The sequence below is a fragment of the Bidens hawaiensis genome, unplaced genomic scaffold (genome assembly GCF_021521415.1).
Source record: "Bidens hawaiensis isolate Kalapana, Puna unplaced genomic scaffold, B.hawaiensis_p1.1 tig00038207_1, whole genome shotgun sequence".
In the NCBI taxonomy this organism is placed as follows: Eukaryota; Viridiplantae; Streptophyta; class Magnoliopsida; order Asterales; family Asteraceae; genus Bidens; species Bidens hawaiensis.
This window is the reverse complement of record NW_027496714.1, coordinates 75,126-88,092: the sequence shown is the minus strand read 5'-3', so window position 1 is coordinate 88,092 and position 12,967 is coordinate 75,126. Positions and strand designations below refer to the sequence as shown.

General features: G+C 42.1%; 1 protein-coding gene across 1 annotated transcript; it reads left to right on the top strand.

Annotated features, from left to right (window-relative positions):
- The first annotated feature begins 553 nt into the window (after window positions 1–553).
- Window positions 554–2,769, top strand: LOC143590201 (uncharacterized). The gene is made up of 6 exons (XM_077070756.1): window positions 554–774; window positions 1,674–1,865; window positions 1,948–2,064; window positions 2,161–2,310; window positions 2,409–2,467; window positions 2,560–2,769. The coding sequence occupies exons 1-6, from the start codon at window positions 646–648 to the stop codon at window positions 2,693–2,695; spliced, it is 783 nt and encodes a 260-aa protein (XP_076926871.1). The 5' UTR covers window positions 554–645; the 3' UTR covers window positions 2,696–2,769.
- The last annotated feature ends 10,198 nt before the right edge of the window (window positions 2,770–12,967 follow it).

Genomic DNA, 12,967 nt, shown 5'->3' with positions numbered 1-12,967 from the left:
TAGAGCGTCATCATCATCGCCGCGCAACATCAACACCGCGATTTAGGGTTCCGCCTCGCAACACCGCCTCGCGATTAGGGTTTCGTTTTGGCTCAGAGACGCGAACGGACGTGGCTGCGGCGTCGGCCGCCGTGCCGGACGTCGGCATCATCATCACCATCGCCGGTCGGAGCATCATCATCATACGCGAACGGAGTAGAGCAGAGATGCGATTTAGAAGCAGAGAGAATTCCATTTCTCTTCCAAATGGAGAGAATTGGATTTCTCTACTTTTTGCCTACACCCAATTCTCAGAGAAAACCAATTCTCCGCCCAATTCTCCGCCTAATTCTCCCAAACAAAGAGACACCTAATTCTCCACCCTCAAATCTCTCTACCAAACACCCCCTTAAGTTAAAGAAAGAAGACATAGAGGCAGAAAAGGGAAGGAAGCTAAAAAACTAGAGACCTTTTTTTTGTTCTCCTCAAATTTCCAGCCCCACTCTATCTTTGTTTCACACAGTCACAGACACAGACACAGACACAGACACAGACACACAGTAGATATTAATAATAAATAATAAGCCAAAAACCTTATTCACCTTTCATACTCCGATCAGTCGCCGGAGAAGTTCATCTTCGCCGGAACAGAATTGAAGGTGAAGAATGACATCATCAACGAGGCTGCTATTGTTGCCTCCTCTTATTACATCTTCCGTCACCATTGCTGCTGCTTCACGCCTCTTTTCTTCTTTCAATTTTAGGTCATCTGGTCCACAATTCAGTAAGAAGCCGGTAAAACCTCGTTTTTAATTTTAAATTGTGTGTTGATATGATCTGGAATTCATTCATTGATTGATTTGTGCATTTTGGGCGTGTATTATATGATTTCAATTTGTTTGTTGCTAATAGTGTTTGATTTAATTTTAAATTTCATATATTTTGTCTTCATTGATTTTTTTTGAGGGTGAACCTGATTACGTCTTAATCAAATCCTTTGATTTTTGTTGTATTCTTTTCGGTTTGGTATACGCGTTGAAGAAGATGCTACTATTTTTTTAAAATAGAAATCACAATTAATTCATCACATTGTGACTTTGGAGTTTGGATACCTTTTAACTTTTCATTACTTGGACTCTTTGTTTCAACTGATAACAATATTTTCATAGATTATTTAATGATATGAAGGTGTTTTCGACTCTGAAATTCACGTAATAATGAATCGAAAGACAACTTGCACACAAGGTTACAATGCAAGGACAGCATATACACAAGGCTGTTTCCTATGTATGTACACAATAAACACGACATTTGATGCTTTGGTGTAAATATTAATCATTAACCAAGACATGAAATTTAGTGTACATTTTACATCATATTTGGTGCAAATTCAGTCACCAAACCAAATACGAAAGTTTCATTCGAACTCTTATGAAAAATATTGTTTTGTTTATGCCATACTCGATATTGATTTTATAACGACAAGACTAAATGTAGACTTACTCGCCAAAACTGTTTATGTGGCCCCTAAATAATCAGAAGCAAAACAAAATGTGTTTATCCAAACATTAAGAACTGATTATTCAGATATTCAGTTTCAAAACACGTGCTATTTGATTGTCAGCTTGAGCTTGATAATTGTTTGTTTGAATGCTCAGTTGATAATTTACTACCAGGGCCCTCTGTTTTTATAGTGGCTATGTGGCAAAAGACATCAAGGCATTGTTTGTTTAAGGATCGAAGACGGGAATGAAGTCAATTTGTTTGGGGATTCCGATGATGAATTTGGAACTTCAGTTCCAACTCAGGCCCAAAGCGTTGTCGAAGGCTCGGGTGCGGTTCTTGTCTCAGAATATAAACCTTCCCCTGATGTTGATTACTTACAGGTATGTGGTTAATGTTAATGTTATATCTTCTTGTCACTCATTTATTGTTACCTGTTAATTTTAAATATTATTTATACCTCAGGAATTACTAGCGATTCAGCAACAAGGGCCACGAAACATTGGCTTTTTTGGGACACGGAATATGGGATTCATGCATCAAGAGCTCATTGAGATTCTCAGTTATGCTATGGTCATAACGGTATATACACAGATTGATTACTTATTTTAAGAGGAATGCGTAGTCATGGTGACAGAAAACAGTACTTTCACAATATTAATATAGATTTTGTTGCAGCAAAATCACATCTTTACATCAGGAGCTTCTGGGAGTAATGCTGCTGTAATTAGAGGTGCACTAAGAGCCGAGCGGCCTGAATTACTAACTGTTATATTGCCTCAGAGTTTGAAGAAACAACCTCCTGAGAGCCAAGAGTTACTTTCAAAAGTAAGACTTTAGTTATTTCCTCATGTGTTTAATGACTTAATCATACAATATTAATTTTATGGGGTGAAAAAGAAAAGATGATTTATTGAAATGTGCAGGTAAAAAATGTGATTGAAAAACCTTACAATGATCATCTGCCATTGATTGAAGCCAGCAGGTTTTTTAAAATCTTTATATTAACCGACTTTTTATTATATCTTGTTTTGATTTAGTTATCAAGGATGATGAGTTATTATGATGAATTTGCAGGCTGTGTAACATGGATATCATATCTCAAGTGCAGCAAGTTATCTGCTTTGCGTTTCATGACAGCCGATTGCTGATCAAAACATGTCAAGAAGCAAAGAATCTTAGGAAGATTGTAACCCTGTTTTACCTAGATTGATTGATTCATTGGTTGTGTACACATCAAAATGCAGCACACCACTACTCATTTCTGCTCTTTTTTTTTTTTTTTTTTTTTTTGCAGTCGTTATAGCCCCTTCGCAATTTGATTGTGTTGTTATTATTGTTATTGTTTCTTAGACAAAGTAAACAACTTGAAAGGTGTAGGTAAACAGTTATGTGCATTATATATTTGATTATTTTCAATCTGTACACACCTGTGTAATGTCAATGAGCATGCATATGCATTGGATATTCTTTGATATGGAATCAAATATACTATAATATTTAACATCTGTATAAACATTTAAAAGTAAAAAAAAAAAAACTTACAACCAAAAATATAAACACAAAACTTTGTATATTGTGCTTGGACTCGACATGGTTGATTAAATTAACTCAAATTTAGGCTCGAGATTATTTAATCTTGTCTCGATTCAAGTTTTTAGAATGCTAATCTTGAGTAGCTTATGAACGAGTTGACTTACATGTACGAAACATATACAACTCTCAATCTAGCTATCCATCCTATGTATGGCCATTGTCACTTTGCAGTTATCATTTGGTTCACACATGCTTTAACGTCAAAGATCATGTAATTGCGCACGAGTAAATTATGAAGGTTGATAACACAGTAGTGAACGTAAGTTATGTGATAAATCAATATTAAGCGTAACAAGTACTCTTATGTGGATATATAAAAAAATTCATTTCCATGTAAAAAAACCCTTAAGTATTGTTTATGTTAGTTTACCATATTCTAGCAATATCCTCTGTATGCAATCATAATGTCACAAACCAAATATTTGAAGATCGAATTGTTTGATTATGCTGACGCTTGGGTTTTGCTGGCTAGTGTTGGACTTTATCGGGCCTTTGAGGAAAACAAGAGGCTTGCCGCCATCGCTGCGGAGAAAGAGAAAGCCTTCAAGGACCTTGAGGCCGAGATCCAAGCCAGGCATGAGGCCCGTTCCAAGGCTACCCAAGCTGTTAACGAACAGCTTAGGTTGGCTAAGGAAACTGCGCGTAATGCCACCGAAAGGGCCACCAAAGCCGAAGCCGTTGCTGAGCCTCTGCGCGTTGAAAATGAAGAGCTTAAAGCCAAACTGGATAAGCTTCAGCAGGCTCATGAGGCTTTGGCTTTAGAAGATGCCAAGAAGCTACAGGAGCTTTTGGATCAGAGGGCTGTGCTTGATCGCACTGAGCGCAAGCTTAAAGGCGTTGAAGAGGCTGCTGCCAAGGACGTGTTGCTTGCCAACCTCAACAAGAATGAAGCCGAACGCGCCCGCGATCAAGCTCAAGCTACCCTTCAAGAAGCTCTATCTAATAAGGATTGGCTTCTACGAGAAGCGTTGCCGCAGGTACGCGTAGCTCCATAATTTCTTTGCTTTGCGCTTTTCTTTATACTTAGAAAAGTTTTTTATATATATCTTTTATTGTAGGTTGTGCATCGGATTTTCGCGAACACATCTTATGACGATGCCATGAGCGCAGCCCTCAACGCTTCTCATGAGGATGGGGAGAAGGCTGGCTTCTTGCTTGGTCTAGGATTTGCAGAGAAAGGCATCCCGCCTTCCAGATTTCCTTTACACGATGTTAACACTGAAGCTGCCTATGACCAAGCTGTGAACCAGTATGCTGCCTTCTCGCATCCGGTTGTGGAGAAGATTAATGAAGTTGCTGTCGCTGATGACGGGCTAGCTGTTCTCAAAGCTTTCCTCGAACCGCCGCAGCCGACTGATGGTGTGGGTTCAAGTGGGTTTGGAGGAAGTGGTCCCGAGGCTTGAATCTTGAGATTCCTTCCAACCGTTAGGATAGATTTGCATTTTTTGTAGGCGGGTAGATACCTAGCCATTTTGTAATGTTTGAACAACTTTTATTGTGAATAAAAATATTTTGTTAACGCCTTGCCTTGTAAACATTATATGATTTGCTCATGCATATTTTAGTTTAACTTAGCAATTTTCTAAGTGTTTTGAATAAGTTAACCTTTCGGCGCATGTCAAATAATAGGTTAATGTTCTGTTTCCTCTATCATGATTGTGCGGGTAGGACCGTCACTTTCACTTAGTAGGATGACCAAACTTCATCTATATCTGACCTGCGTGAAGGTTTTCCTCATCTTCCCCTTAGAAATATTTGCTGTTTTTGTGTTTATGCGGGTTGTGCCGCTTTCCACACGCAACGACTTACTTCCTCCCTCACTTATTTATGCGGTGAATACCGGCATATCAGTGTGGTCAGTTCATAAGTATAAAGGTAAGGCTATCAACACAATGTGATAAGGAGAATCATTTCCATTAGAAGTGGCTCTAGGCCTTTTCTTTATAAGTTTGGAATTGATCTACATGTAACATCTGCGTAATTGAGCTCCATCCCATGTTCTTGGGATGGGGGTGCCATCGAGCCTTTCGAGCCGGTATGCGCCCTTTCCCAAAACTTCTTTAATAATGTATGGCCCTTCCCAGACCGGGGCCAACTTTCCTGGGCGCTCTTGGTTCGAAGCCTCGTTGTTACGCAGTATGTAGTCTCCGACATTGAAGTTGCAGAGTTTTACCCGCGTGTTGTAGTACTTTTGCATTTGTCGCTTGTAGTTCTCTTCACGCGCTGCGGCTAAGTCTCTGCGTTCTTCGGTTAGCATAAGGTCTACCCGTCTTTCCGCATCATTGTCTTCTGGTTGAGTTATGACTCTTGGTGAGGGTAGACCAATCTCGACTGGAACCATGGCTTCAGTGCCATAGGTTAGGCTGAACGGAGTTTCGCCCGTGCTTGCTTTTTTCAGCGTTCTGTTTGCCCAAAGGACATGTGGAACTTCGTCCACCCAGCCGGATCTATGCTCCAAGAGTCTCTTCTTTATGCCGTCGACGATGCTCTTGTTTGCTCTTTCCACCTCACCATTACCCTGCGGGTGTACCACTGAGGTAAAGGTGTGAGTGATTTGAAGCTCTTTCAGCCATTTTTGTAGCTTCTGGTCAGCAAAGTTGGTGCCGTTATCGCTCACCAAATTCTGTGGAAGTCCAAAACGACAAATAATAAATTCCCAAATAAATTTTTTGATATGTTTTGCGGTTGTTTGGGCTAAGGGTTTTGCTTCTATCCACTTGGTGAAGTAGTCAATGGCTACCACTAGGAACTGAACGTTCCCTGCTGCTGTGGGAAATGGGCCTGTCACATCGATGGCCCACTTCTGGAATGGCCATGAAGAAGTGACTGGAACAAGTTCGTTCTTCGGGCGATGCATGTTGGGTGCGTAAAGCTGGCAGGACCTACATTTTCTGATGTAGGCCAGCGCATCCGTGTGCATCCCCGGCCAAAAGTATCCCGCGTTGTTTAGCTTAGCTACAACTGCGCGTGGACCTGGGTGTAATCCACAGATGCCTTCGTGTACTTCCCTTAGGAGGTAGTCGGCATCTTGGTCGTCAACGCATCTGAGGAGTGGGCCAAGAAAGTTACGCCTGTAAAGTATGTCATCAACGAGTTGATAGTTCAGTGATTTACAGCGTATCTTTCTTGCCTGTGTCTTCGACTCTGGTAGTATACCCGCTGCAAGGTAATTTATGATTGGTGTCATCCATGTTTCCGTGCCGGTTTGGATGACACAAATTTCCTTGTGCGGGACTGATGGTGCTCCAAGAAGTTCAACGCGGATGTCCTTTCCCAAGTGGGTGAAGGCTAACGATGCAAGCTTGCTTAACTCATCCGCAGATTTGTTTTCGCTTCGCTTGATGTGCACCACTTTGCAATTGTTAAAATCGCGCATAAAGGTTTTGGCTTGTGCAAGGTACAGGGCCATTATGTCATTCACGGCCGTGTACGTCCCGTTTATCTAGTTGGCTACTAGCATAGAGTCCACGTGGGCTTCCAAGTTTTTCACTCTCATCTTACGCGCAATTCTTAATCCGGCCAAGAATGCTTCGTATTCCGCTTCATTGTTCGTACTTGGGAAATCAAGCCGAATAGCGTAAGCGTATTCTTGGCCTGCCGGGTTAATTAGTTTCAACCCTGCGCCTGAACCTTCGTTGTTGGCTGCTCCATCAGTGTAGAGTCGCCAGACATCGTTAATGTCTTGTGCTGGAGAGGGTTGAGCCTCTTCCTGGCACTCTTTTTCCCGCGATGCGGGGACTTCCACAATAAAGTCGGCCAAGACCTGGCCTTTTATGGCTGGTCTTGGCTTGTACTTTATCGCGTATTCCCCTAACTCAATTGCCCATTTGGTTAGGCGTCCCGACAACTCGGGTTTGCCTAGAACGTTTGCAAATTTGAAGTTGGTGAGAATAGTGATTGGGTGACATTGGAAATATCGTCTTAGCCTGCGTGAAGCCTGTACAAGTGCTAAGACTAATTTTTCCAGGGTAGAGTACCGGGTTTCCACGTCCGTTAAGACGCGGCTTACATAGTAGATGGGCATCTGGATGCCTTTTCGTTCTACTAGTAAGACTGCCCCAGTTGCTCTGTCTGTGGCGGAGAGGTAGAGAATTAATTCCTCCCCCACTTCTGGTGCTGTGAGCGTTGGGGGTTCGATCAAGCGTGACCGAATCTCTTGAAAAGCTGCTTCCGCTTCTGGTGTCCAGCGGAAGTGCGTTTTCTTCAAGCAATTTCTCAATGTTGACACGAACGGGAACGACCTATCCGCATGGTTTGCCAAAAAGCGGTTAAGTGCGACTAGTCGTCCATTCAGTGTCTGAGCCTGTTTGATGGTAGTAGGTGATTCCATTTTCATAATTGCTTCGACTTTTTCAGGGTTCGCTCTGAAGCCATCTTTGGTAACGATGACTCCTAAGAACTTCCCTTCTTCCATCCCAAAGGAACACTTGCTCGGGTTGAGCTTCATGTTTATTTTTCTGAGCGTGCTGAAAGTTTCTTCGATGTCTGTCAACATCGCCTCTGGCTCAAGGCTTTTGATGACCAAGTCATCCATGTAAACTTCTAAGTTCCTCCCGATTTGGGCATGGAACTCTTTGTCCATCAGGCGTTGGTACGTGGACCCAGCATTCTTGAGTCCGAATGGCATCATTTGGTAACAAAATATGCCATCGGGCGTCCGAAATGCGGTTTTGTCCTGATCGTCAACGGCCATGTGGATTTGATGGTATCCCTTATACGCATCAAGGAAGCATTTAAGGCGAAACGGTGCTAACAAATCTACCTTAAGGTCAATTTCGGGTAACGGGTAACAATCCTTGGGGCATGCTTTGTTTAGGTCTTTAAAATCTATGCACATGCGCCATTGTTTGTTGGATTTCGGTACCATGACGGGATTTGCAACCCATGATTGATATTTACTAACGCGTACGATGCCTGCGTCAAGGAGTTCCTTGACTTAGGTTCTACACGCGTTAGCCTGTTCCGCACCCATTACACGACGCTTTTGTATGACCGGCGTAAAAGCCGGGTCACACTTGAGCTTATGCTCCGCCTTACTTCGGGGTACACCAGTCATGTCAGCTGGTGTCCACGCGAAGATGTCAGTATTTTTTTGCAATAAGCGTTTGAGTAAGGTGCGCGTGGGATTAGTGATCGTTGGGCCAATGGTAACGGCCTGGTCAGGGTACTTGCCATTGAAGGCCCATTCTTCCGGCTCGGTAATGGTTGGTTTAGCCATCTTTGGTTTGGGTTTAGATGAGACAGATGCGATGCATACCTGGGGAATACCCGTGATCATCGCGACACCCTCAGCTGTTGGCCATCCCATCATGCCATGGACCGAAGACACCACGGCATTAAATCTTGCCATCCCATCTCTCCCGAAGAGAATGTCGTATGTGTGGTGTGGCTTCCTCATTACGACAAAGTCCACGTCTTCTGTGCGGGAGTACTTCCTGTCCGTGAGAGTGACGGGGAAAGATAGGATACCCATGGGGGTGTTTGTGCTGCCATCGAACCCTTCCATCGAGGCGTAAACCGTTTCTAGGCGTTATTTGTCTTCGTCGTCTAGCTTGTCGAAGAACTGCCTGTACATGACCGTTGACGAAGCGCCGTTATCAGCAAGAGTGCGGGAGGTGATGTAGTGCCCCAGCTGGCTTTTGATGACTATGGGGCCTTCTTTGTTGGGTCCTCCTGGCACACGCGGGAAGTGCACTTCAGCTTCCTTCCACGCACTTGGCCCTGTTGTTCGTCGTTTTCTTCCTCTGACGTTGCTATGAACCATGTGAATGCTGATGTCGACAAGCTTTCGTCCATTGCCTTTGTACCGATTGTCATTCCTCCCACCGTTCTTGATTGACGCCACGAGGTGTGTGAGTTTCCCATCTTTGACGAATGTTTCGACGATATCCTTCAAATATGTGCATTCTTACGTGGTATGGCCTTTGGTCCCATGGAAGTCACAGGATTTGCTCTGATCAGCGTTATGACGCTGTCGGATTATTGGAGCCTTTGGCCATGGGAGTTTCTCGGTGGCAAATATCTCGGTGACGCTTTTGGTGAGTGGCGTCCACCTGGGATTTCGGTTCGACGAGTGCGTGTTGTCCCTTCCGCCTATGAGAGGGCGAGAGCTGGATGAGGTGTCAAAGTTTATCCTTGACTGCCAAATACCAAGCTTCCTCTTCTTATTTTGTCGGGCGGTACGGACGTTATTTTCTCTTGTTCTCTGCGTGTAGAGGTTTGTGCTCTGGGGAAGATTTCTACCTAGTTGCTTCTCCGTCTCGGCGAAGCGTTTAGCTGCCGTCATGATGGCATCCCACGTGGATGGCATGCCATCTTTACCCGTCAACGTGCGAATGAGCTCTGGGTACTCAGCGCCCTGGATGAAAGCGGCGCGAACAAGATCTTCGCTAATAGTGCCCAGACTTAGCTTCTTTGAGTTGAAGCGAGTGATGAAGTCTAGCAAAGATTCATCTTCCTCTCGGATGCAGTTGAGGATCGTCCATTGCTCTTCAGTATATTTTCTTTGTTGACTGAAGTGCTGGCTGAACTTTTGCTGGAAGTCTGACCAATCGTAGATGTGGTGGACCGGTAGACGATCAAACCACGCTCTGGCTGCCCCGACGAGCGTCATCTGGAACATGTAGCACCATGTGGGTTCCGTCCAATTACTGACGGTTGCCCCCGCTATAAACCTGTTCAAGTGATCGTCCGGGTCAGATATGCCATTGTTGCCTATGTTGGACATCTGTTTGGCACTCTTTGGAGCAATTGCTTCCGCAATGTCCCTTGCAAATTTGGACGTTCCAGCATTCGTAACAGTTGGTCTGAAAGTTTTGGAAAAGTCACGTGGGTTTCCCCCCGTGTTCTTTGGTTTGAAGGTTTCCTCGAAATTTCTCTTCGAGTGGAGTCTTCTTTACGCTTCCCTTTTGCCTTATGACGAGGGTTTGCGTCACTGTCAGATTCTTCCCAATCTTCATCATCCACATACTCGCAATCATTGCTCATGTTGAGCTGTTGTCGAATGCTTCCGAATTCGTCATTGGCCTGTTGGAGTGAACGTAAACGTTCATCCAACTCGGCTTGGAATTCTTTCTGACGTGCTTCCGCCCAAGCTTGACTTGTTCTAGTGTTTGGCGGGGAAGCCTCGTCTGTTGTTTCTCCAACTGGGTATCAATGAATCCCAGGGGAGGATTGTTTACTGCACTTGCCCCGGCTTGGGTAACCGGGGTAGTGTTCGTAAAAATCGTGTATTCACCGGTGTTTCCCCCAGTAGCTGGGGTTGTGGTTACCGGAGTTTCTTGGTCACTAGGTGGCCTTGGTGTCGGAGTAACCTTAACTATCTTTCCAGAAGTTTGAAAAAACTGAGAAAAAGAATTAGTTCTAGCTTAATGCACGGATGTCGCCAATGAAGAAACACTAAATGGCGCCGGCAGATTAAGGATAATCTGTGGGTTAAGTAGATGTTTCCTACGAGGGTTAGGTCCGGCAAAGATGGTTATTCTTCTCAAACTGCAAAACAGGCACCGTAAGCTCGTCACTGAGAAGGGTGGGGGGGTTCCTCCTTGTGACCACCCTCCGGCGTGAGAATCAGACTAGATTGCTCTGAATATAAGTGTATATTGAGAGAAATAGCTAGAGAGAAGATAAGATCATGATACCGTTTCAAGGTGTTGGAGTATTTATAGCCGAATGTAGGTTTTCAAGCAGGTACGTCCAGCTGTATATAATATTCCTTTTCCACCAACCACGGGCTACGTTCGTGCCACGATGGGAGTTGGTGGGTAGGCAGCGGCTGATAGTGACATTTTGTACTGGAGCGTGCTCCTCCTCGTACTATTGTCGGTGAGCTGTCACCCTATGATTGGTTCATGGGCTGCTTTTGTCAGATCTTGTCTATTTGTCCATACCTTGGTAGGTATAGTACAAAAGATCTTCTGGAAGCGTACGGACTGACTCTTTTGGGCGAGAATATTCCCGCCCTGCTCATTCCTTCAGGTGACATTGCTGAAGTATAAGAGTTAGTGCCTTATGCGTGTAGCCTTACTGTTACTGCGGGTAGCCTTCCTTCTTGGCTTGTACCCACAGCTGCGGGAACAGGCAGGGTACTGTACCAAGGGAGGCTTTCCTGCGGGAACAGCTGGCTTACTGCGTGTAAGGTCTTCATCTCTGAGCATGGTGGGTCCTGCGGATCAAGTTGGTCTTTGCGCAGACGTACCTCTTCAAGGTGTGTCTTGCGGGTCCAACTGGTCTTTGCGGGGACCTACCTCTTCATGAACACATCGCTGGTTGCAAGCTGTTGTCTCTTACCTTATAATTCCAAGACATGATGAAACTAGTAGATCTTGCTTATAAGCGAACTGATTGGCTGCCACATGGGCATCGGAAAATTGCTCAGTGACAATAAGCTCTAGTACAAGATTCCTACCATATAATATTCATAAGATCTTATCCAATCACGTTGACTTGAGTTAGTGGATTTGAAACTTAAAACTAACTTTTTAAAATAAAGTAGAAATCATATACTTAGTTAGTTAGTTGGGTCCACAAGAGCAAATTTTATTAAATCTAAATCTTGATAAATACATTTTAAACTTTAAATCACCATGAGTAATGCTCCACTTTGGTTATCATGCTTCACTTTTGAATCTTTGATGAATTTTTGCCATATGTTTAAGAAATATGAAATGCAATATAACATTTTACTATGATTTTTTCAATCTTAATTTTGTGGACCCATAGTAGGATCTTGATATGCAAATGTCAATACTAATAATGATTTTTCTTTTTCTTCAAAGCCCACCTAATTCTTTTTATGATTTCACATTTCGTTTACTAATTAGTTTACTATTTATTGAATATTTAATTATATTATTTTTCTATATAAATATTTAAAATTACATATTTATGCAACAAAACGAATATTATTTAGTATTTTATTACAACTTATATATAATAATATTTATTTTGTAATTATATATTTCTATATAAACTTTTATACACGTAAATAATAGGATCAGAAATCTTGTCAAACAACATACGTGAATTCTGGACTCGAGCATATTAACTCAATAAACTCTAATTTAGGGGCCTTCAAGTTCGTAGATAGGACCGGCTCATGGGTAAGTAAACTCAAGTAAGGGTTTTAAGCCCACACTTAATTAAGACATAAAAGAAACATTATATATAAATATATATAAATAATGGGCTTAGAAAAAGCCAATTTATCTATTGGTCTAGCGAGATCATGAGTTTGAGACCAATTTGAAGCCTTTTTTTATTCACAATTGTCATTAAAGGACCACAAATCTCATTTTGATTTATGTCTTCAAAATCATTGAACTACACATATTCGTAATACTTGTAATGAAATTGAAATGTTTTAAATGAATTGGAAAAAAAAAAGAATCTGAAATTCCATTTAAAAAATGTAACTTGTTTGGTTGGTAAAACTACAAAAGGCATAGAAATAAAACTCAAATTACAAAACTATCCTTTCACATCTTAAACGCCCCTCTTTTTACCCAGAGAGCGCCACAAGCAAATTTAATGAAGAGTTTGGGCTTGAAGTCGCATTTTCTTATTTACTTACCTTATTACTTTTTTATTTGTTTATATTATTTTTATTTCTATTTATTTTTTATTTTTATTTTGAGAACAAAACAAAGCTTTTCAACTTTCACGAAGCATTGTTAACTATAAATCAACATTAGAGCATGTAGGTTTAATTTAAAGTATAGTTGAATGAGAAGAAATGAAAATAATAAGAAAAAATCCTATAAGGTAGACATGGAAAACAAAAAAGCAAATCAAGGTTAATAAGACTTTTTCAAAATGTTTTGTGAATATTTAAGTAAAATGTGATGAATTGCAACATATTTTATACTTTCTATCAAGATATGGGAGGAAA